General features: G+C 37.7%; 2 protein-coding genes across 6 annotated transcripts in view; one reads left to right on the top strand and one right to left on the bottom strand.

Moving 5' to 3' along the window:
* LOC131691972 (pikachurin) overlaps positions 1 to 26,042 on the top strand; it is a 788,885-nt gene that overhangs the window by 419,844 nt on the left and 342,999 nt on the right. The gene's annotated exons all lie outside the window — the stretch shown is intronic.
* On the bottom strand, positions 634 to 26,042 carry LOC131691980 (17-beta-hydroxysteroid dehydrogenase 13-like). Of its 2 annotated transcripts, none has more exons than XM_058978798.1 (6): positions 25,647 to 25,990; positions 14,611 to 14,787; positions 1,481 to 1,553; positions 1,221 to 1,404; positions 1,027 to 1,152; positions 634 to 961 (listed from the first exon to the last, which is right to left on the bottom strand). In XM_058978798.1, exons 1-6 carry the CDS (start codon positions 25,908 to 25,910, stop codon positions 856 to 858), a joined length of 930 nt encoding a protein of 309 aa, XP_058834781.1. In that variant the 5' UTR covers positions 25,911 to 25,990; the 3' UTR covers positions 634 to 855. The 2 variants fall into 2 exon arrangements, with proteins under 2 accessions (XP_058834781.1, XP_058834780.1); XM_058978797.1 differs by lacking the exons at positions 634 to 961; positions 1,027 to 1,152; positions 1,221 to 1,404; positions 1,481 to 1,553 and adding exons at positions 1,699 to 1,937; positions 1,996 to 2,121; positions 2,181 to 2,364; positions 2,438 to 2,510 and having other exon boundaries at positions 25,647 to 26,042.

The raw sequence follows: 26,042 nt of genomic DNA, 5'->3' as shown, positions 1-26,042 counted from the left end.
CCGCACAAAAAACGTGTAAAAAACCTGAGTGTATTTTATAATTAAGTTACAAACATTTTAATCTGTACTAATGTACTCTTATCTCTTTGCTTCCAGGTACGGTAACACTTCGGCTACTGGATTTGGCTTGGCGCCATCTTTGCATAACTACAGGCGATTATCTTGTTTTGCTCAATTTCAAGCTTATCACGATAAGTTTAATTCGTGCTCTTAGAGGTAGTTAACGTTATTATTCAATAGAACGCAACTTGATTCTTTTGATTCCAGTCAAACGATTCGATACGTTACTACTCAAGCGTTTGAACAGAGCATTCGATTACATGCTCGATCTAACACGAATTGGGGTTTTTAGTTTGCACTTCATTTTTTGAATATCCGAAGGATTGTTTGCCTTATTATATGCGTCCATCTAATTAACATTTATGTGAGAGCGACAAATCTGTTTGTTACACTCCAATGAACGAACCAATCTACCAACTTACAGTAAGAAAAATTAAAGCATATCTCAACTAATTTTATGTTGAGATGTGTTTTAGATTTGAACTATAGGTTACACTAGAACACAATGTTTGGCCGAGACTGTTATTATGATCAATTTATTAAAATAAAACAAAATACAAATTAAATAGGGTGTCTTTGGTTTATTCATTATTTACATTTTTATGCACTTGTGAAGAAATCTTTTACATAGCGTATTCGAATAAGACTAAGTATATTTGTTTGCTATTTTGATCAGAAAACCTTTAATTGATTTATTTTGCTTCGCTTACCAAGTTTCATCAAATATCAATATACAGTTTGGAAGCCACATTTCGACATGTCTATTCAGAATCGAATCTTGCATGTCACATCAATCTAAATCAATTTCTCAGTTTCCGATTCATCGAATTCCATCAGTCTGGGCAATTTTCTTTTAAAGAGAATCGTTTGACCCATTTTTCTCACCCGTCCTGGAAGATGCCTGAAATTGAAAAAAAAACCAGTTAGTTTTGATTACACAATAATTGTTGGCTCCGTTCAACTTACACATATCGCGTCAGTAGCGCCCCAGCAAAACTTGGCACAAATACCTGCTTCTGATTAAACAGCATCCCATCGATGGTAGCAATTGCGATTCGTTTGGGCGAAAACACTGGCACTCTTCCAAGGACCCTGAAAGTTGCAACGTTTTTTTAGCTAATTAATTTAGCAGTATGGAACCACAAGCTGAAACAACTCACTTAATCGCGGCCAGCCTACTTATCAGGTCGTTTCTTGTATTCATGAAGAACGGATAAGCGGTCGTGGTGAATATCTTGTCTCGCAGTCCTTCATTACGCAGCTCATCATTGAACGACTCCATCAGACCGTGGACGCCGAACTTTGAAGCACTGTAGCAAGCCATTCGTCCGAGTGCAACGTATGCTGTCATAGTTTGATAGTTTTAAAGTGATGTACATACATACATTTAAAAATTGTTTAAAAACTAATTGATACTTACAGGCTACCGAAGCGATGGCTACAATGTGACCTCTCTGCCGGAGTATCATTCCATCGAGGAAGATTCTGATTGTCTGCGGAAACGGAAATTTATCCTGGCGGGTTAGTAATGTTATCAAATGCAATTCCAGAAGTAGGTTTTGAGCTCAACGAAGTATTTGTTTAAAAAGGGTATCGATTCGTAAAAGATTTTATAGAAAAAAAAATAAGTTCACCATCATGTGTAATGATTTTTTTATTACGACCTTAAATTTTCAACGAAGGAAAAACTACTAAAAAGGAGATTTCGTCGACTAAAGGTTACACTTGCGTCATTCAATACACCAACACATTTCGTTGTAATAAGAATTATAACCAATTTGAGTAAAAGTTCCACTTTGCTTTACTTCATCAATTTCGGTATTTCCCTCTTGAGAAAAATTCTCCGTGCCAATCTTCTGATTTCGCAGGGAACGTGCCTGGAACGAATCGTAAAGATTAATCAATTTCCAATGTTTGCCAGCAGAGCCTTCTTACTCGTAATGGGTCAGCATGAACCCGAACCACTTTGGGAAAAAGACGTGTTGCTCATTTCGCAGCATCGCATTTACGGTGGTACGTGCTATTGTTTTGGCGGAAATGATTGGCACTCTTTTGAGTATGCTGGAAATATAAAGAAAAAATCAGAGCCACCGAACTTATCTCGCCTTCGCAAAACTTACTTTATTGTGTTCAGCGTGTTGATTAGATCCTTCCGGGTGTTCATGAATGTTGGGTATACGGTGGTGGTGAAAACTTCCTCGTGCAGTCCATCGAAGTACAACTCGTCGTTGAATGCTTCCATCAGACCGCGGACTCCGTACTTGGAAGCCACATAGGAGCAGAGACGGCCAACCGGCAAATAAGCTGCAACAAAGAATTTTAATTATTGAATCGGAGTCTTTATTTCATTCTGCATTCCATAGCATAATGATCTTACAGCTGGCAGAGGCGATGGATATAATGTGACCCTTTCGTCGGAAAGCCATGCCTTCGACGAAGACTCTGATTGTCTGTAAAGAAGATATGTTGGGAATCGTTTTAGATAGCTTAGGGATTGTGTTCTAATGTGTTCAGTTTAGATTAATTTACTGCCTCCTGTCATGAATATGGCCATATATTCGTTGCTGTGGTTGAGGGATTAGTAGGGGACTGTTGATGGACTAGGAACGGAACAAAATAGATGTATATACATGTAGATTAAAAGTCGATTAAGTAAACTGAAGCTACACTCGGTTTTAAAAACTCTTCAAATTTATTATTACGATATATGTCCGAAGCACCTTTAACAGGACGATAGGGTACTCCTATTTGTCGCAATTTCTATCCAAATTTGATGTTTTTGGGTAACTTTGAATCAGGATCTTATGGAACATCGGATTTCTGGAGGTATGTTCCAGTACTGGGAAGCTAATTGTTAATATCAATCGACTCTTGGCAATTTCAAAGTCTGAGTCAATTTTCTGAAGTTCGTTTCGTATTGTTACGAGACCATTTGATAATTTGACCTGTGAACAGATACTTGCAGCCCGTGCGTACCTGTTTATAAATGGCAGAATCGGGATGAAATCGTACTAAATGAAATAATAATGTAATTCCTTGAATGTTGACCCGCATTGCTAGGGTTCTGTTCAAATTCACAATTAGTTTCCCAGTACTCAAACATGGCTCCAGAAAGCCGGATATCCGGAACCAACTTTACTTAATTGGTTCTTCTATCAGAGTGTAAAAATGAATTGGTTTCTGAGTTTAAAAGATGAATCGGTAATAACAGGGATATAACGGGAGTGAAGTAGCCTGATTACTCGAATGCAGTAATTGTTTCAATCTTCGGAAAGGTTTTGGTAAGGTCAGGTAAATTGGATGTTGGAGGAAAATTTCATTTAACCATTATAAAAATTAAAAGTCCTTTTACAAGATATCATAGAAGAATCTAAAGGAAATGTTTGATTATTTGCCATTCCCAAAAACTATATAAAATTCCGATACTTGTAGACTTTCACAAATTTCGGAATATCCGATATAACAGAATGATTCAAAAGATAGCATTAGGTGCTGCATACAAATAATCAGGCAAAAATGGATTCATCCGTAGTATCTGTGAAATTATCTGCCTTTGGTTTTGACGTAGGACTACGTCTTTGTTTTCGATATGGGGGTGCACGTTGCAAATTCTACAAAAATGGTATGTAACGAAAAGTAGTCCAATTTTAAACGCTTATAATTCAGCCATCTCACGGCAAATTTTAAATTTTTTTGCGCATATCGCTCAGAAATACTTCTAAGAATAGATTCCAATAGATAAACCCAAAGATTTTTAATATCATGGCAATAAAAGGTTAAATTATGTATAAAATAGTCAAAATACCACGCATTTAGATACAGAAGGCTGTGTTTCCCTAGTCTGGCACGACAGTTTTATGTACCTAATGCGCAACGCTTCTGTGAATGACGTCATTATCGACTATTTAAAGAACAGATTTGGTCGAGCAAGCTCAGTTGCCTGTTGAACGGCAGGAAAAAGTGAGGTACTGGGTCATTTTGGTCCAAAATCCCCTATTTTTAATAATTTTTTAGCTTTGTGATGCAAATCATATTTTGGAGTTTCTAATGTGAACAAATCTCAGAAATCGAACAGAACCTTTTTGACCTCTGTTCGAATACGGGAAGTTGGGGCTATAGGGTCTTTTGTCATTAATATTAGATTTTATAACTTTCTCGTGCATATATCTCTATTATTCTTCAATCAATGTTCATGAAATGTAGCTTGTTGAATGCGGGAAATTCCTAAGGATTTTTCACGTTTTAAATTTCTGTAATTAAACTGGGTCTTCTTTTTTGTGAAAATGCGATTACCGAGCACTTCTTCGGGTTTACATAGATGCTATTCCAATCAAAAAACTGGAACCTGACGTTAACAAATTCGTCAATCTTTACTTGAGCGAATCAGACGAAATATCTTGTGATCATTCGCAAAGTACAGCTTTGGATTCTTCAGCACTAGATGTACATCATTGAAGTACAGCAGAAACATCAACGGTCTCAGGTGCCTTCCTTGTGCTATTCTTTCTATCGAGTAAACGTAGGTGCCTTCTAATATTTATCTATCTATCTGAGAAGTAGGATGGTAATAACTACAAAATTATCCATAATATGATATGATTCCTAATTTTTGCATTTTAGCGATCGTTATATCGTAGTTCACCATCTCAAATGCGTTGGATAGGTCGATGCAAATACCATCAGTTGGATCGCAACATTTCATACTCTCTGTTGTGTAGGATATTGTAGGATAATAGACACAGAAGGTTAGTCGCTGTTGAACATCTAGACGTGAAGCCATGTTGATCGTCACTTTGATACTGCTTGTCGAGAGTCTGAAGATGTTCCTAGAACAACATTCTTTTTTATGAACTGAAAACTGGGCTACGGCCAGTCCAAAACAATGAAACGTTTTGGATACCACGTCTACAAAATTTGGTGAACACCGCATCATATCGAAAGACAGAACATAGTGGCTAAAACTCACGGATGGAACCTATACAGTACGTTAACCAAAATTCACCAAAAAATCTCCGTCTGACAAGCGATCTGGGAATATGGTAAAATGATTCAGCTCTTAATTACACCTGGGACCCTCAATGGACAAATCTACAAGAACTAATCCTTCAAAAATCAACTTCTATTTTATTGACGTGTCATGGAGGCAAACACTGCTATAAGGCATTACTGCTATAAGGCATTACTCAGCATCTCCACTATCTCAGGATCGTCTTAAATTGGTACGGAACCAGTAGCGTTGGTCAAGCTGTTAAAAACTGCGTCCTGCCAAGAAATTTCGAGGTGCCTTGAAAACAAACATTCGTAGTTTTAAAATTGTTTCGAGTTACAGAAAAAGTTTTATTAAAAATGTCGTCGTATAACGTATAACACTGTATCCGACTGTCCTCAAATTTGAAAAGCATTGGACGACTGAAACTCTGAGACATAGGGTAATTTGGGGAGAGATGCCGCACATTTTTTAAAAATAGATCCTGCATCAAAGTAAACCATTGAATATTTGATGAAATCATTTTTATCAATTCAAAATTTCTAAAGCTCTGTTAAATGGTGTTTGTCATGAAAAAAAAATCATCAAATTTTCATGAACATTTTTAAAAAAAGATCATTGCGGGAGAGATGCCGCACCATGGTCGCAAACTGAAAAATGGTGAACAAAAGTATTTGTTAGCTCTCTTTGATGTTTTTGTGATTAGGTGTCTTCAGCTGAGTTTCATGAAGTTTGATTACACATATAAATCGGATAGCACCTTAATTTTTCTTAAGGAGGTACTACCATTTTTTGTTACAAAACGATCAACAACTTCTAACCTGGTAGTTTACACTTCTATGTTGTTTCCCGCCGTCGAAAAGCGTCATCAGGTGGACGCAATTTACGTCGATTTCTCAAAAGCTTTCGACAAAGTACCGCACAACATCGCATTCTTGAAATTAAAGCGTTTGGGATTTCCCACCTGGCTGACAAACTGGTTGCAGTCGTATCTTTCCGATCGCTCGGCATTCGTGAGTATAAAAAACACGCGCTCAAGCACATTCAGAACACCCACAGGTGTCCCGTAAGGCAGTCATCTGGGCCCGCTTATTGTTATTCTGTTTATTAACGATATCTGTAGTCGGATCAAGTCTGGGAAATTGCTGTACGCGGACGATCTCAAAATCTTTCGAACTATCGCTTCTGCACTTGACGCCGTAGTGCTTCAAGAAGATATCTGTACTATTCAAGAATGGTGCACGCTTAACGGAATGGAAGTCAACGCTAATAAATGCAAAGTAATCAGTTTCGGACGCTTGCTTACTCCAGGACGTTATGAATGCAGCCTAAAAGGAAGAACAACTGAAAGCGTCGACTCGATCCGTGACTTGGGAGTGCTCTTCGATAGGAAGTTGAGCTTTTCCGACCATATCACCGCGACAACTGCTAAGGCTTTCGGAATGCTGGGCTTCTTAAAGCGGAACACGGCGGACTTCGATGATTTCTACGCACTAAAAGCACTTTACTGTGCCCTGATCAGAAGTGTTCTGGAGTATGCTGTGCAAGTGTGGGCACCATGCCATGCCGTTCGAATTGACCGACTAGAACGTATACAAAGATGTTTTGTGCGATTCGCCCTCAGGAAACTTCCAGGGAACGATCCAGTTGTGTTGCCTCCTTATGCCGATAGATGTATGCTACTCGGTCTGCAGACTCTGGTGACTCGCCGTATCTTCCTGCAAAGAAGTTTTGTTTTCGACTTGCTGTCAGGTAATATCGACAGTCCCGAGCTTCTCTCGAGCGTTAATTTGTATGCGCCTCCTCGTGTTCTTCGTAACCCCACTCTGTTGTGGATCCCTAGACACTGTACTTCATATGGACAAAATAATCCACTGGAAAGATGTTGCCGCAGATTTAACGAAGCTTCTTCAGTGTATGATTTTAACGTTTCCATGCATATATATATATATATATATATATATATATATATATATATATATATATATATATATATATATATATATATATATATATATATATATATATATATATATATATATATATATATATATATATATATATATATATATATATATATATATATATATATATATATATATATATATATATATATATATATATATATATATATATATATATATATATGTATATATATATATATATATATATATATATATATATATATATATATATATATATATATATATATATATATATATATATATATAACAGCATCAATTCGTTGAAATTTTTGTTTTTATCCCAGTATTAACATCACTACAAATCAGAAGCAAATGGACTATTCCATACGTGATCTGTGAAAAACATTTTCTCGCAGTTAATGTGCTTGTATTTATTCATAAAAGTGTTTAGGATCTCCCGCGAAAGTAAATGATCTGGAATTCCTTTGATATGCTCTTTCATGGAGTGTTCTTTGCAGAACGAGGAATATGAATCTTAACCCTCAAAAAGGCAACCGGGTCTCAGAGGCCCGGCACGTTACAATTTTTTAGTTACAAAAAAATGTGTATGCAGTATAAGCTTGGGCATGGAAATTTTGATAAGTAGCTTTGTATTCTATTACAAAAATAAAGAATTGTGAAATTTTCATGTATGGAGTGATGCGCAGATATGTTTGAATTTTTTACAAACACAAAAAGGCAAGCCGGGCCTGGCAGGCCCGTTGTGCATGCAATATTTACTAAGAATACCACGGGTTTTATACATTAATATTTATCTGAAAAAAACATTTTGATGAGCTCATCTTCATGTTAGCAGGAATTTTTTTTTCATGTTTTGATTGATTTTATATTTTTACCTTTTTTTTAATCTTGAAAGTTTGAGCGAATTCTATACATTTCTTTTATAAGAAATGTAAAAATAGCATACGATAATGACGTGTGTCATATTTTTTTGGCTAAATACTTTTATTTCACCCACTGTGGTCTACTTGACAATTATTTGGATACAACATAACCTAACTCTGTCGTTATTGTCTATTTTTGTCTATTTTTTCTATTCTTTGTGTTATAGTTGTCGTAATTATTCAAATTGTAGGATCTAAAAGCAACAAAAAATTGAAATGGCTATAAGACGATATGCCCATGTTTTCAATCGTCTCAAAGAATCTGAAATAATGGAAGAAATTCGAGCAAATTCAACAGCAGACGATTCTGAAACTGTTTTGCAAAGCGAGGAAGAAGATGTGAATGATATTGCTTCCGACGATGAATCTGATGCAGAAAAATATGAATATGTACTCTGATTATGCATCAGAAGAAATTAATAGCAACCCAGAAACATTTATCGGTCGTGTTCAAACGAAATGGAGCTCAGAACTAATCGACAGTCGACGTGATCTTCCGAGTACTCACCTTTTGGAGAAAAAAATTGACCTTTTTACATCCATCGCCTTATACGCTGAAATCGGGATTTGCTGCGTGTTCGTACTCATCATACTGTAATTCCGGAACCGGAAGTCGGATCAATTAGAAATTCAACAGCAGCCAATGGGAATGCTATACCTTTCATTTGAAACCAAGTTTGTAAAAATCGGTAAAGAATTCGCTGAGAAATAGGTATGACATTATCTTAGGAACTTGGTAAGTTCCCCCGGGCCATCAAGAACCGCCATAGCTGGCCAATGTGGTCGAAGTGCCTTCGGTGGGTCATTAATGATCTAGACATACAAAGTGAAGTAATGTTGCACATATTTTAATATATATTGCATCATTTGGACATCATGGTGGTATCAATTTCTATGGAAATTTTCTGTGTGATAGTGCTCTTCAACACGTAACTCCAGAACCGAAAGTCGGATCAATAAAAAAATCAATAGCGACCGATGGGAAGGCTGCACCTTTCATTTGAGACTAAAATTGTACAAATCGGTCCAGCCACCTCAGAGAAAAATCGGTGAGATTGTTTGCCACATACATACATCCATACATACATACACACACATGCACATACAGACATTTTACGATCTCGACGAACTGAGTCGAATGGTATAAGAGATTTGGCCCTGCGGGTCTCGGTTAAAAAGTCGAAATTCCGACCGATTGCATAACCTTTCTATATGAGAACGGCAAAAAGGAGCTTGAATTTAGACGGGCCTGAGAGGCCCGGCTTGCCCTTTAGTGTTAGGATTTTAGCTTGCCTTCACAAGGGTTAAAGTAACATACGTGAAAGTATTATTATCTTGCGCGCGTTGCTGAAGTACACTGTCATAAATTTCAATTGCGATTGAACTCGGCAAGCCAATAACATCTTTAATGACCAATGGATCCATAACATCGCGTCGGATGAATAAACGAGAAGATATATCCCAGAAATGGAATTTGATCTCGGTAATATTTGCAAACAGCGATACAGTATTCAATCCAAGTTTATAATGTGAGTGTTCGCGACATAACGGAAATAGCAGCTGCTATGCTCAGTTACTGAGAGTAACTATTATTATACAACTATTGTAGGTTCCCCTGGTGAACACTTTACCAAGATGGAATTAATATGCGAAGAAAAATACGCTTTAGTTGGCATTTAGTCTTTCGATACTGGTTGTTTCTCCTTCAAGAGAATTTAGAGTTCAATCCAACCTTCATGTACTTAAATAAAAAAGCGAGTATTCCTTGCACTACTAGAAGTGGAAGATGTACTAGATCACGCTTTACGAAAGGCAAATTGAGTTTTCAGAATTGTCTAGATGTAGTCGAATAGCATTTAAATCGGCCGATACGAATTGTGGTCGAAAGATAGTTAAACCGGTTAATGAATAACAAGCATTGTTGGGTTTGATTATGTCTGACCTAAGAGCATTAGTTTTTGCATGACACTAGCACACCTGGGAATTTATCGATATATGTGCGTGATTTGTGTAGTTTCCATGCGACACTTTGTGCACAATTTTCTAGCATACCGTTCTTGCAAAGTCTAAAGTTCATATTCCACGTATGTTCGAAATTCAGTTCGTAAAAACCCAATCATCATTCGTTTGAATCACATTTTTGTCTAAGGTTTTGTTCCAATTTTGAACGAAAAAGATTCGCACGCATCTATTCCCTGAATGCGGGATCTGCATCAACGTCAACAACCGTATCCTGGTTCAGAGCTGAACATAACTTTAGTTGTTTTCTCTTTCGGCATTTTTGCTACATGCCCGGCTAACTGTAGTCTTGCAATACTAATATGTTTGTATACAATATTTGTACACACCAACCTGTCTAGTAACAGTAATGTGCTCAAAAAAGCATCATTTGGTTCGTATTAGACAAACGGGATATAAAACGCGGTAATATAAGAGAGTTAGTATTGGGCAATCTTTGCGTGGCGGCCCACAGTACCACTTTTCCAATTTGCTGAAATTTATGTAGATTAACGCACCGCTTTAAACTCATTGTTTATGGTCCATTTTATATAGCCGACAACACTCCCGACAGCCGGCTGTCCGGAGTTCAAGTTGTTTTTAATGAACTCGATAAACGGTTATCCAGAGTTAAACGCCTTCGCATCTAGAACATTTACGGATCCTACAGTCAATAAAGTATTCAAACTCCTTATACATGAAAATATATTCTCAGTCGCATCGCTTGCTTGAGGCGAATCCTGACTAACAACCCATCCACTACCCAATCCGTGGTACTTATGGGAGTGTTACTGAGTCGGGGCCTTCCGTTAAGTAAGTACCACATCAACACTTTCTTTCTCATCCCAAGTTACGGTAAAGATGGTCGTGGCCAGCAATGGTCATTCTCAGGCGAAATTCTCGCTTGGACTGGATCAATTGTTATTCCCAAACAATGTTCCTCAAGTAGTCTGGCTGGAAATGAGAGTCATCAGTCTGCAATCTACGAAATATACCGTGCTTACGCAACGCAACGCAGTATTAACATCACTACAAATCAATGCGTTCACGATAATTAGTGCCTGAAACTTTAAAGTATAAACCAAAGTAATTCACACTGCATATCGCCCGTTTAAATATATAGATAAATAGCCTCATTATCTTATATGTCACTGTGTTAGGTCCGTTAGTTTGTGGATATACCTTATTATGAACCTATACCTAACGCAAATGATCATTCAATGCCATTCTGAGGTGAAAAAAATACATTATAGCTACGCATCCTCCGCCATCGAGTGCGGCATCTCACCCGCAATTTTGATGCGGCATCTCTCCCAATTGTATGGGAGAGATGCCGCACAACAACATTTTCCTCTGAAATTATAGAAAACCATGCTCATGATCAGAATGCCTTCTAAAAGGTCCCAGCTATTCAACCGATACACGATTTCCCAAAAAAAAAAATCAAATGCTTAAAAAAAAAACGAAATTTTAATGTGGTACTGAAAAATTTTCGGCACTCCGTGGTGCAACTGGACGCACATAATCATGAATAAAATTTTCGTGAGTTAATAATAAGGATTATTTAACATTTCCAGTATTGTAATTCTTCGAAAGACAAACTGACAATATCATATTACCGTATAAAAGTAACCCTATATACGAGATATTAGAAAGTGCGGCATCTCACCCGACGCGGCATTACCCTACTAAAGTTTCTTAACCAAAGCGGTAAAGAGCTTTAGGCTTTCGCGCTGGCGATTTGAACTACTTGTGAGTTAAGCTTACTTGCACGGAAAAAAATTGTTCCTGAAATCATGAATAAAGTGCGATGTATTTTGGAACAATCACGTTTTTAGGACCACACAACTTCAAGAACATTATTCATAAAACCAAAGGTTGACTTATGGTGTTATTCATAGATTTAGGACCATTGGTTCATAAAATCAAACCAATCTAGATACTTTCTCATGAACTATTTCACGAAATTTGGAATTTTATTCATAAATCCATACAATCCTCGTGAACTAATTCATGATTCCTAATATATTAGTCACGATCCAATATCCGTGATCGCGAAATGGTTCACAAAATCTTCAAATATTATTCATGTATGTGAACTGATTCATAATTCCTAGTATAATAGTCCTGACTTACCATTTGTGGTCGTGAAATACCATTTGTGGTCGTGAAATATGAATATGAAATTATGAAATAATATTCTTGGGTTCGTGAACTAGTTCATGATTTCTAGTACTTGACCTAGGATCTATCTTGCGTGCATGTGATATTTAGAAGATATCGCTTATCATTTTCAATTTCATGCAATGTGCTCATGAAATTTCACGGGAATCATTTGACAAAATCTAGAGTATAATCCGTATAATCATTTTTGTTCCATGCACTGTTCCATGAAATGTTCTGCTAGTGACCAAATATAAGAAAACTATTAGGACCTAGAACATCGTTATTCATTTGATAAGGTTCGGTTTGACAGAAAAAGAAAACTCCTCTGAGCACCAAAAGTACATTATAGCCCCACAAATCGTGTTCGCAATATAGTTCATGGAACAAAATCCCGCTTATTAGTCACACATTTCTTTATGTTCCTGTCGATATTGTCGCGGTACTCCGAGTACAAAAACCTATTATAACCAAAAAATAATAGATTGCGGTAAGGTGAAGAGAAATTACAAATATCATAATAAAACTGCTGATGTCATGAACTTCAATCACATCACTCCACGTGTGTCAAATTCGAAAGTAATCTCTAGATAAAAATATCATGATAACGTGCAAATAAATAACGAAAATCGTGACTATGATCCTAAAATCAAGAACATGAATCAGTCAAATTGTGACTTATATATCACGATAACATGAATAGAAGTAATGAAAATCCTGACAAAAATCAATAAACCACAATACTCACACAAAAATCGTGACTAGTATCCTGAAATCATGAGCATGAATTTCTCTACTCATGATCAAAATACCGCGAAACAGGAATTACGAAAATCGTGACTAGGATCCTGCAATTATGAACATAAATTACGCTACTCTGACAGCAAAATCCGATAGCAAACTCATGAAAAAAATATCACGGTAGTTTGATGAGAAATCACAAAAATTGCGAATAAGCTTCTGTAATCATGAACATTGCTTAATTGACGGCTGTGTATTCCCAAATTGTGAACAAGGATCACAACAAAAACTAAACATGTCCAGAGAAACAACCACAGTAACCCTACAAAACATTCGAATGTAACGCCATGTATATATTCGACGTGAACTAATTTTTTGGAAACACAAATAGTTTCATGAATACGAGGTTTATTATTCATGATTTCCGGAACTTGGTCACGGTTTTCGTAAATCCTTCAGTCCACGCAACCGTGATCGTGTTTTCATAAATTTATGAATGGATTTTTTCCGTGTGCTGTTTGTTTTTTTTCTGGTAATTTTCCCACGTTTTCAATTCTTTCATGGATTATCAGTTAATCTAAATAGCGCATCAACTGTGCTTTTCACGCAATGAAGGTGTACAACCAGAGTTGGTTCATGGCAGTTTCTCGGCTTGGCTCATTTGATCTTGCATTCAAACATACACTTTGCTACCGGATGTGAATTCACAAATTGTAGCATTTTTTTCAAGCATAATTGCAGCATTATAGTCAGGACGGGCACTGACTAGTGCATAACATTACTCGTGCGATAATTGTGAATCAGATTATGGAACTTTGTATCATCTGTTATGTAACTACCCTCTAGTAATGCAATGTCGTATCCCAAATTGTGATGTGCAGGAAGGCTAAATTTATGTTACTATGTTTTAGTTACCGCAATATTTCAGTGTATCGATTTTGTTGGGTATTTTCGGCAAATTTACGACTAAGAGAAATGAAAGCAATTAAATTGAAAAACAGATAGTATTCTATAGCGAATCACCGGCGATGTAGAGGTGTGCGCCACGCCGCCGCCGAGCCGTCTATTGCATGTAAAAATAGTAAGCACATCGGCGCGACGCCGGCGCGCCGCCGATTTTTACCTGAAATCGGCGGCGCGGCGCACACCTCTACGGCGATGACAGTAAATCATGACCATGCGGTAGACTTGGGTGGAACTCCCAACTCCTTCCAGCAGAAGTCAAAAGATTCTTCACATTTCCTTTCGATCATGTACATATGAGCCTGCCTAGTCCTAGTTTTCTGTTCTAAGTTTATAACTGAATCGTTCTAGAATACGTCTTTCAATTTCATTGCTTTCGTTTCTCTTAGTCGTAAATTTGCTGGAAATTCGATGCAGTAATATTTAAAAACATTTCATTGTTTCTAGCCAAATCTCCAATCGAGCTAATTTGTTCTGATTTTTTGATATTCTTTCAATGAAACAATTTTGCTGGAAATATATATATATATATATATATATATATATATATATATATATATATATATATATATATATATATATATATATATATATATATATATATATATATATATATATATATATATATATATATATATATATATATATATATATATATATATATATATATATATATATATATATATATATATATATATATATATATATATATATATATATATATATATGCGATAGTGTAGCCCTGTAAGCTCATTTGCATGTACAATCCAATACTTCGTTGAGGCAGTCGAAAACCGTGAACCATATGGAAAAATAGAACCAAACTTACCCAGAAGTGCGATAGCAGGTTGATTTCCATCACTTTCTTCAGATCTTCCGGTTTTCCCTCGCGGATCGACATCAGCGGAAGCACTCCTGCGTTGTTAACCAAAATGTCCACATTCCCCAGGCTGCTTTCGACCTGCCGTTTCAATTCTACCACCGAATCATAATCAGAGATATCAGCCTGTGCGGAAACGAAATGAAAATAAAAAAAAAGAATTACAAAACTGCACTTTATAGTATGTAAACCCTGCAACATTAACGCAGCATAACGTAACGAACGGTTCGGAGTTAGAGCATCATAACCGGTACTATACGTGCAGAAGTAAGCGGGACCTACTAGCTATCACGTAACCGCATTTCACTTGCACTTTTCACTGCGATATGCGGCTTTGCTGCAACTGAAATGTGTGCGCTTTTCACATTACGGAGCTTTCTCCGGGCGTGATGCATTTCAGATAGACTGGCAGACGGGCAGGTAAAGCGCATTTAGCTAGAGCTGCCGCACCTGAGTGAGGAGGCAAAGTACTGATACAAAGTTTTTTTTTCTGTACTTTATTTCTATGTACACTGTTGCACTGCATTCAACTGCAGCATGTTCGTAAGTGCAGACTGTTTCGAATTTTTTTTCTGCCGCAACCTTACACGGCTCTAACCCGTCCTTTTGGCTGGCGTGAAAGCGAGTAGGCTACCGACGCGTTTGCCTGGAACCGCTTTATTGTGCAACTTAAATAACTGCAACGTTTAGCTTAGCTTAATGTTGCAGAATTGGGTTGAAAAAATTCGGTTGGAATAAACGCTTGTTGAAAATATATGGTGAACTATTATCGGATAATTAGTAATCGAATATTTTCTATTGAATCGGTCGGTGGTAGTAGTACCCAACTTAGTTAACTAGAATAATGCCATGTGGAATCGTTCCCGAAAAATGTTTTTCCAGACCGGCGTACCACTGTCCATAACACGAATAATTATTTAATCAATTCCCATCGACGTAGTCTGGGGTGGATAATTATTTTTCCGATTCCTCGTAGCATTCATGATTATCTAGGGGGGCATGAACAAATTACATATGCTACAAAGGGAATGTCAGAATTGTTCACTCCATCGGAAAAGCAACTACAGTAATAAAAAAACTTATTTGACGGTTAATATTTTAAATAAAGTGTTTCTGTAATTAGTTTAAATCGCTTTGCGCTACACGGAACGAGTTGTGATTATCGACAGATGAGGAAATAAAACATGAACTAGTCAAACCAGCATGATTATCCAGTACATAGAGTAGTGCATTTCACTTTCCCATGTCATATTAAATTCGGATTTATGTGAATGTACACAACATGAAATTGTATATTGACAAATCGTAATTGGACGAGTTTCTTTGGAAGGTTGTTCAAACGTAATTTTGTTAGCTGGTTTGTCGAAGGCAAATGTTCAGATGAAGATATATGTTGTATGCTCTGTAGCTTAGCACCTTTCATTTAAAGCAGAAATCAATACGATCAGGATAATGACAAATAGGGTAATGAGACTATTTTGGCACTATTGGGAAGAGAACCACACTATTTTTTGAACTACTTTGGAATGCATTCATAATTTCTATAACCTTTCTCAGAATAAAGTGCCAGTGTATTGTTTCTTAAACATCTATATTCTGCTTATTTAGCAGAAATGTCTCAGCATAAATGAAAATGTCAAGATGAAAATAAAATCTCTACATCGGCAATCAGTTGAATAACTTACAATAATTGATTATTTATACCTGAAATTGCATTACAATATTTTTTCAAGTTTATGTTTCAGTTTGGCCGCACTGCTGATTCTTTTCAACGCGGCAACACGTCTGGTTCAATTGTTTTGTGTGCTGGGTTGGACTGCTGTGGCGGCGTTGCGGGTTTCTCACCGGTTGTCCACAGAAAGTAAAGTCGAAATGACTATAAAAGAATAATTAACTGGCAATATAGCTATTATGCCTGCGCCATACAGAACTAGAAGAAGAAGTGTATCGAGGAAAACGTGGAGATAATGTGTTCCACTGTATTCTTGAATATCCTATTATAACACGAGGCCTATCCTAGGGTTTAAAGAGTGATTTTAAAATGGATTAAAAATAAATGAGTAATAAATCCAGATCCAGATAAAATAAAGTTATGGATCAGTGCCATGCTTAACATAGTTGTGGCGGAATAACGAGGTATGAAGCGGTAATTATTGGCTCACTATGTGAATGATGCGAATTAGCAGATATGTCTATATGGTGTTTTATATTTTACTTCAAAATTAGATTTAAAGGATAGTTCTAAATAAATATGTGCACAACAAATAAAGAATATAAATTGAACTTATTTTTACACACCTGTTTTGGCCGAATAGATAATGGCATTATCCAATATGCTTGGTTCGAAATATGGTCACAGTAGGCGCTACACCAATAATAGGCACATTATTCTATCAAAACATTTACAAGGAGGATAAATGTCCACTTTCAATCTCAATAATCTGAATTGTTTGATAAATAAATCATAGCTTATAGATGATTTGATATTCTGCATCAAATTTTTTTCTCTAGTATAAAAGCACTATATTTAGTCTCCATACTCGAGCGTTTTCTCAAAAATTTCTTCGAATCAATTATTTTTTTCTTTTTTTTTGTCGTGACTAATGACCCTTTTCAAAATTCGGAAGGGCTCCTTTTCAAAATTCGAAAGAAAAGCCGTGTAATGCCAATGGATTCATGCCAAGCCGATCAACTATGGCGAATCTATTGTCGTTCACTTCATTCGTCTCTGAAGGATTCGAGGATGGCTTGCAAACCGACACTATCTACACCGATCTGTCCGCCACTTTTGACAAAATTAATCACGACATCGCCATCGTCAAATTGGCCAAACTGGGATTCAATGGATCACTCCTTCGTTGGTTCCAGTCATATCTCAGCGACTACTCTGAAATGTTTGCAGCTACCTCTGGCATCCCACAGGGAAGCCATCTTGGACCACTCATCTTCCTACTTTACTTCAATGATGTGAATTATAGACGCAGTGGACCACGCTTGTCGTACGAGGATGACCTCAAAATCTTCAACCATATCAAGACTTTGGCAGTCGCACACGACTTGCAGAAACAATTCGATGTCTTTAGCGAATGGTGTATTGTTGATCGTCCCGATCAGAATGAAATAACAAGATTATAACAAAATGCCATTTTCGTAACACATTGTGTTATAAATAAGGTCTCGTTAGTAGTTAAAATAACAGAAATTTATAACAAGTAACAAAGCAAGATACAGTTTTGAAATCTTTTTGTTATGTCTTTCTGATCGGGGTATGATCCTAAATCCTGCAAAATGTTCTGCAATCACCTTCTGTAGGAAAAGTTAATCTATCAATTTCGAATATAATCTATCTGGATTTCGACTATAATCTATCTGGATTATTCCTCGGGAGTGATCTTGGAGTAATATTTGATTCTAAGCTCAATTTCAAGCAACATGTCTCAAATGTTATTAGTCGTGCATCGCGAAACCTTGGGTTCTTCTTTCGTCTTGCCAAGTCATTCACGGATATATACTGCTTGAAAAGTTTGTACTGTTCCCTAGTCCGGTCAACTTTGAGGTATTGTTCGACGATTAGGAACCCGCACTACCTGAACGGTAGTGATCGAATTGAAGGCATTCAATGCAAATTTATACGATTTGCTTTAAGGCGGCTTCCTTGGCGCGATCCTTTTCGGTTACCTAGTTACGAGAGCGGCTGTCAACTTATTCAACTCGACACTCTCCAACAACGCAGAAATACAACAAGAGCCCTAGTTGTTGCCGATTTGCTGTCAGCACGCATCGATTCTCCAACCCTACTATATCGAGTTAATGCCCAAGCGAGAATTAAGACGTTGCGCAGTAACATTCTCCTGAGAGTACCACTTTGACGGTTTAGTCATATAGCGAATGTGGCCATTACGGGATTACAACGCATTTTTAATCGTTTGACACATTTGTTCGATTTTTATTTGTCCCGTAATGTGATTAGGTCTAAGTTTATGATTTTTTTAAGAGTGTTTAGATTAAGATAGGCCAATTGCGGCCTGTTAATAATTTACGTTCATTTATAATTAATGTTGTATTAAATTTTGGAGTATGATTGACGTACATTAATAACGGAAAACTACCCGGAAATGGTAAAAATTTTCAGCTCTTCGTAGCCAGAGCGGTCAATACGGTGCACCAACCGAACACCTACATGATGAAATGTTTTAAAATAAAGGTCTGCTATAGATTTGTTTTGTTGTCATTCGTGTTGAGCTGTTTAGAGCTAACGGAGCATTTCTTCAAAAGGTTGTACAAAACCGAAAAGGAAATATTTGTGAGATGTACACGACTGGTTGATGAATCAGTCTGTGCCATTATTTGGCACTAGCAGAGGCAATTATTTTCGTTAATGATGGTTCGATGGTAAGATACACAACGAAAAACCGGGTTTTGAAACACCCGACCGAAGCCAGTTCGAGATTAGTTACCAGTAATTTCAAGCCACAAATCTTGAACAAAAAGAATTGTGATTTGAACCGATTTCTACTAGCCAACCTTGTTGGATGACCAGTAACTACATTTCAACATCGGGAGAGAAGGTGATTGTTAGGATTCAGCCTTCTCTGTGGACTTACTGAAATAATAAGTTTGTACAGCTCCGTGCTAATACAGCCAGAGAAAATTGTCTTTGGAAAAAAAAATTTGCCCTTATCAGCGCTATCAAACAATCAATCAAGAGTTAAGTTTGGAAATATTTTCTTCACCAATTGTTATTTTTATTTCCGACCGGTCGAAATTACCACACACACGCACACGGAAAAAAACAATTTTAAATCATCTGACTAAAGTTTATTAATGATTGGCTCCCGCTGATTACATGCACCGAGCCGAAAATTTTGAACAGCTTTCCTCTTTGACGATGTAAGTGAACTAGTTTCATTCGATGACCAGCCCATTCGTCTTAGAACGTAAACTAAACCAAGAACAAAACCGGGGGTCGTATGAGAGTGCGGCATCATTCGTGTGGTATATCGATGCTAGCTACACCGCATATACGATCGCTATTTATGGATGCGGTAAATGAGGAAAGTTGAAGGGAAAACCAAAATCCCGCTCGTTTTGTGCTGGTCACCAGTTTCCTGTCGGCAGAATCCATCGTCTGCTGAGAAGGGGCCGAGCGTGTCGGTTTTGGAGCATCCGTCTAGGTAGCAGCAGTAGTGGAATATAGCGCTGTCGAAATGTTGGAGCTGGCAGTAAACACTATCCGTGGCAACAAAAAGACCAGAATTATCCCCCGACAGCTGTAGCTGGTCATTCGAAATAACGAAATGCGTAACAAATTGCTCTCCTGCTTAACTACTACTCAAAATGTTGTATCCATACCATTCTGCGACCATTGTATTCGCCTGAATCAGGAATCAGAATATATTAACTCAAATGGCAAATTCCCCGTACTGAATCGGAGATTTGTGACTTGTCGTGTCTTTTTATCATTTCTTGTGCGGGTGGAAAGAAGAAGGAGGAGGGAGGAAGTATTATTGGAAGAGTGGAAAAATAACAGCACAAAAATAAAAATAAATAGCAGGTAAGCTAAACTCACAAGTAGTTCAACTCGCCTGCAAGTAAGCCTAAAGCTTTTTAACACAATGGATAAGAAACTTTAGTATGTCTATGAGTTTCAGTCGTTCAAATATAGTGTCGTCTATGGAAGGATGGCCTAAAACTCGAAATCGCAATAGCGCTACTGCTGGACAGTTGCATATCTGATGATAGGCTCCGTAGTCGGATTCACAAAGATCACATGAAAAGGGCTCAGCGCGCTGAATACTTGCCATGTGATAATTGAGCTTGCAGTTGGCGGTTAAAACTCTGGCTATGCCGCAGTGGAGCCTCGAAAAATGTACCGTGATTTATCAGAGCTAGGAGCCTTGATTGCAGCCTGACTATCGGAGCAGAAGTTCATAACTTTACCAGACAGACTGTTGAAAGGACGATTGTACTCCGTACATAATCGCGAAGATTTCTGATTAGTGTAAAGTACGGTATCTACCTGGCGAGTGAGATCGTTCCAATCTCATTTCACGATAGTAGACACCAGCACCAGCACGTCCCTTCATCAGATCATTTGCGTTTGTTGTTGTCTTTCCATATAGCCCGACAACTACTCCTCTCGAGTGGGAATCTTCACATGGAATGTCCTGTAAGGAAACCTACAAGTGAGTGTAATATCACCTGTAGCAAGAATATCTTCACCTCATGTAACTATTTGCGACCACAGTCGTGTATGACTTGTAGCAAGATTAACATGGTTACTGTTCCAAAGACTAGTAAACTGCAGTCTGTATGCACATGATAGTGCCTCTTTTTCAAGTAGCATGTGTTATCGTTTGATATTTAGAAGCACCTCAAGGGCAGCATTCGGAGTTGTGGTGAAAGCACTTCTCAATGCAATGGGCGTCATTCTTTGCAGATAGTTTAGCTTTGACTGGACCGTCATCGTCTCTCCCCTGTGCCATCACATAAGACGTCCGTATGACAGAGTTGGACGAACAGTTGTCGTATAAATCCAATCGATGTATTTGGGTTTGAGACCCAAGGTCTTTCCAAAAGTCCCTCTGCACTGCCCGAAGGCCATGCACGCTTTCTTGTTCTGAACTGAATGTGACCAGCTCAGTTTGGATCCCAATTTAGCTCCAACGTATTTGGTTTGATCTTGTCAAAATAGCTCAGAATTAACCGGGGACGAACCCCGGTTGTTATTCGCTTCTTCGCGAAAAGAACCAAACGCATTATGTTTTCGTCCGTCACATTAAAACCAGCTCTGGTTTCATTTGAAAATCATTCGATTTAGAGAGAATTGTATTTAATCAACTAGCCTCGCGTTGTTAGTACAGACTTTGAATCAGGTCAAGGAAGTTACTTGGATAGCGGTAAATACATAAGATACAAATAAAGTTACAAAAAGGGGAAAAAAACTAAAAAAAAGAAAAAAAAACTAAACAAAGCAGGTTGTAGATTTAGTATTATGATATGTTACCACATTTAATGTAACCTTAAAATAATAGAAAAATATGAATTTGTTATCGGATAGAGATTGTTCAGATTTTTTTTGGAACCTGCCAATTTCCCATCTCATACGAAATTCTTTCAGAGCTAAGCGTTATGTTTGACACCTTCTCTCTCGCAGATCTCGCAAATATCAGTCGGTTTCTTAAATTGATGTCAGTGCTGCCACAAATGATGTGATGATGCATAAATGCATCACTACCGATAGTGAGCGGAAGCCCATTTCTACTAGTTTTTGAAATCATCAGAAGGAGATGACTCGTTATGTGGTAGATATGCTGAGCAATATTACTATTTGTCTGTGTTACCGACAGTCAGAGTAACTGCGACTGCACCGATATCGCGAGTTTTCAGCTCCGATGTGAGACACGCGCCAATAGCCTTCTTGGCAAGAATGCATTCACGTGGTTAGTCATGCCTGTCTTATTGTAAGCAATGAAGACAGTGTTAAGTAACTTTCCAATATAGAATTTTCCTTTATGGAAGTACGGTTCTTGAATCAATGCTATGGAAACTTTACCTTCCTGCATAAGTTCATGCGCATCATCCTCCATTGATCGTAACGATTGATAGCACTGTGGTGCACGCTTTCGAAGTTTCACCGCTCTTCGTTTTCTACGATTTTCGTAAAGCAACTAAACTATAGCAGATCTTCTTTCCACCATCGATTGGGAAAATATTCTGAATCCCGAAGATGTCAAAGCAGTAGTTCAAACCTTTATACGATGTTCTGGGGTACGTAATTGATAGACACGTTCCGAAGACAGTTCACCCTCGACAAACCGGTCCTACATGGCAATCGAGTACGATTTTCGAGTATCGAGTGGATTTTTCATGATGAAACATCTTCTCAAAATAATAAGTTTTGAAGACGAAAGTTTGATTTTTTTTACAGAACGTCTAAGGTGAAATTGATGATGAATTCTAAAAAAAAACTGCATTCAAACCTAGGTTATTCAAATGATTATAATCTCTTTAGTTCGATTAGGGTCGAAATGGTTTCATTTGAAAGGTTACTTGCCATTCGATTTAGTTGATACAAGACATTCTTCTCTCTCAGAGATGAAGAATAAATAATATCTCGAGCATTAAACTAAAGTGGCTGTAGTTTTGTTGAAACAGTTCGGAAAGATCGCTTGTAGTTTATGATACTTGACAATTAGTGTACTTTCCGAAAATGTATGTCTTGTTTTGTCCCTTTCTGCCCTGAGGTATGAAAAAATATGTTTTTTCATGATATGTCTGAAGGAGAGTCATGGTAGTATTTGATTACCCAGGGTCACATCCTAATCGCATCTGGAAATATGTTAATGAGCAGGGCAATGAGTCTGAAGCGCCGTCCTCTCAACGAAAACACAGCTACCATATCACAAGACGCTACTGTACAGAGCAGCGCTCCACTTATTGGCCAAACATTGGGTACTACTGATGTTTATGGAACGATGATTATCAGAGCTTTCTGTCGATTTAAGTCATCTTTCAATCCGGGACCCGACGGGTTCCCTTCTGTTATCCTGAAAAGGCATATTGAAGCTTCGATTACTCCGCTTCTTCACATCTTTCAAGCATCTATTGCTAGTGGAATATTTCCATTTTGCTAGAAATACGGGATCATGTCCCCAGTCTATAAAAAGGATAATAAGCGAGACATCAATAATAACTTTATTGCATGCTGTCTCGACATTGTTCGAATTGTTGATTATAGAACCTTATCAGGCACACTGCAAACAGTAGCTAAGTGACGAGCAACACAGATTCTAACTTGCTGTGTTTAACATTCTACATAACAGAGACTTAACTGCCGCTTCCGATAAGTCACGATATCGATATCGATATCGCAATCGCAAAAACGGAGAGATTTGGAGATTTTGCATTGCTTTCGATCCCACCTCACAGACTGAGAAATAGCGGTTATCGTAGCAAATTGTCAAATCAGCCTTCACTTCTACGTCAGGAATACCTCAAGGAAGTCACTTGGGACCGTCTATGTTTCTACTATACTTCAATGATGAATCTAGTTCTGAAGACTCCGCGATTGTCCTTCGCGGATTATTTAAGATTTTTATCGTTTAATCGAAGATTGCAGATTTCTCCATCAGTAGCTTCGTGTGTTTGCTGATTGGTGCAACACGAACCACATGTGTGTGTTTCGTTATATAGGAGATTTTCAAAATTTAGAATGACACCCAGCCCCAGATAGTGGAGTAAGAGCTTTTTAATGACAAATATCAGTATTCTTTCATTACTAAAAAAAATCGGAATCCATCAATTCCTAACATGGTTAAAAAATGGTCGATTGTGATCTACAAAGCATTATGCCCGTTCACGGCCAGTAAATTCTCAGTATTGCTATAGTACTGTATTTTCTACATTGAACCTTACTCTCTAAAATGGAGCAAAAAATAAGTCTATACCTCGATTTAGGCAGTTCACATGAGCAGATTGACAGATGTATCGGGTTGAAGTTGACATCCGTTCAGCCACCCTATGTAACCAAAACCAGCACATAATCATTATATTCTTAACCACAGACGGTGGCAAAACCACTATCTATAAGAACAAGAGATAAACAAGAAGATCGCGCAACGAATGATCCAAGCGGTTAAAGTTGCAACAAAACAAACAGACGAACAAGAACATCCGACCGTGAACACCAAGAAAACAGCGCCGATGACAACATGGGCATGTACGATCACACGAGAGAAGACAAACTGGCCTGCGTTAAGCCAAACCGAACTGAGCGCCATAATTTTTTTCTAGTATTTTTCATGTTAAAATGCATTTTTAGATAACTTACCATTAACATAGCAAGTTAAGGAACACTTATTTGCTTTCGTTTACTATTTGTGTTCCCGAAAATAAATAGAGGTGGGTGTTGCTAGTCCTATGTTGGATGCGATAGCGTTTTTAAAGCATGTATCTGAAAATGGCGCTTGGTCCTCTTTGGCTTAACACAGGCCAACTGACTGACCTCAATTTACAACGGACACGGTAACTACTGCTTCGCAGCAACAAACAGCATCAGTAAGGTTCCACGAATGGAAAATAAGGGTTTGAAACAAACTAGTAAGAAAACTACTTGCTAGGTAAAAATTGGATCCCCTGGTAATAATTTCGGTTTTAAGTCATTTTAAAACCGTTTTAAAGGATAGATTGAACATGAACTAAACAAACACCCGTTTAGTTTTAAGATTATTTCAAACTATAAGTTTATGAGTTTCGAGAATAAATCCAAATTTTCTCTAGTTTCGATAACCGAGTAAAAATATCTTTTCGTATTTCAAAAATTGATTATTTTCGGCGAATTGAGGGCCAAGAGGAACTAAATATATGCATCTGGGAGACTCATAGGTACTCTAGAGCGATCAGTTATGAGCTTAAAATGAAATGTCCGACTTCTGAAAGTAAGTTAATTAGATAGTCTAGTTTTTCGCTCTCTGTTCATAAACGATTCGATCTAGAATCCATCCGTTTTTCTGTATCAATACTTCGTTTCCCTATAACGTCAGAAAAAAAATTGTAAAAGTGACATTACTACAATTACACCTTTCAAAAAAAAATAAATGATTGATTAGCTAAAAATTTCTTACTAAGAACTAGTAATTTGTGTACTGATTTATTTCAGCTATTTTCACGAATTCAATAAAACCCACATCATTTTGTTCAACTAGGCATACGAGCGTTCATGTTTATTTCAAAGATCTTTTTACTAGGAAAATAAGCACTTCGCGGCGTATAACGTAAATACGCCGCGAAGTACAATAAAACATGTTCGCATCAAATTTTAATCACAAGATTAATAATGCCTATTATTTTACAGCACGCGTAACGAATCACCCTAAGTCAGAAAAAAACATCCCGCAATTTTCGCACGACGTAGACACGCACACGACATCACTTCTAAACAATCCCTACCGCACTTCCCACTCGAGCTGCGCTGAAATGCCTACCTTAAAACATTTGGCTTTCACACCCAGCTTCCGCAAATCTTCCGCCGTTTTCTCTCCGTTGGTCGTGTCCAAATCGGCGACCACAATGTGGCAGCCCTTCATTGCCAGCTGTAGGCAAAGTTCTCGACCGAGCCCGTTTGCTCCGCCGGTGACCAGCGCCAGCTGGCCGGCGATTTTTTTCTTCTTAGCCGGCACGAATAGCCGAATCAGGTAGCCGATCAGGATCGGTACCAGCAGTAGCAGGAACGTCGAAAAATCCATCATGCACGCAAACGCATACCGAAGTTTATCCAACGTCCCGCGGCGCTCGGCGCCTCCATTTTGTAACTTTCGCAAAGACTCACCGCGCGGTGCAGGCTCGTACGCATCGATGCCAATGTTGCTGATGCTTTGCAT

This window comes from Topomyia yanbarensis, chromosome 3, assembly GCF_030247195.1.
Source record: "Topomyia yanbarensis strain Yona2022 chromosome 3, ASM3024719v1, whole genome shotgun sequence".
Taxonomy (NCBI): domain Eukaryota; kingdom Metazoa; phylum Arthropoda; class Insecta; order Diptera; family Culicidae; genus Topomyia; species Topomyia yanbarensis.
Note: the sequence above shows the minus strand (reverse complement) of the source record. Positions and strands in the feature narration are given on the sequence as shown.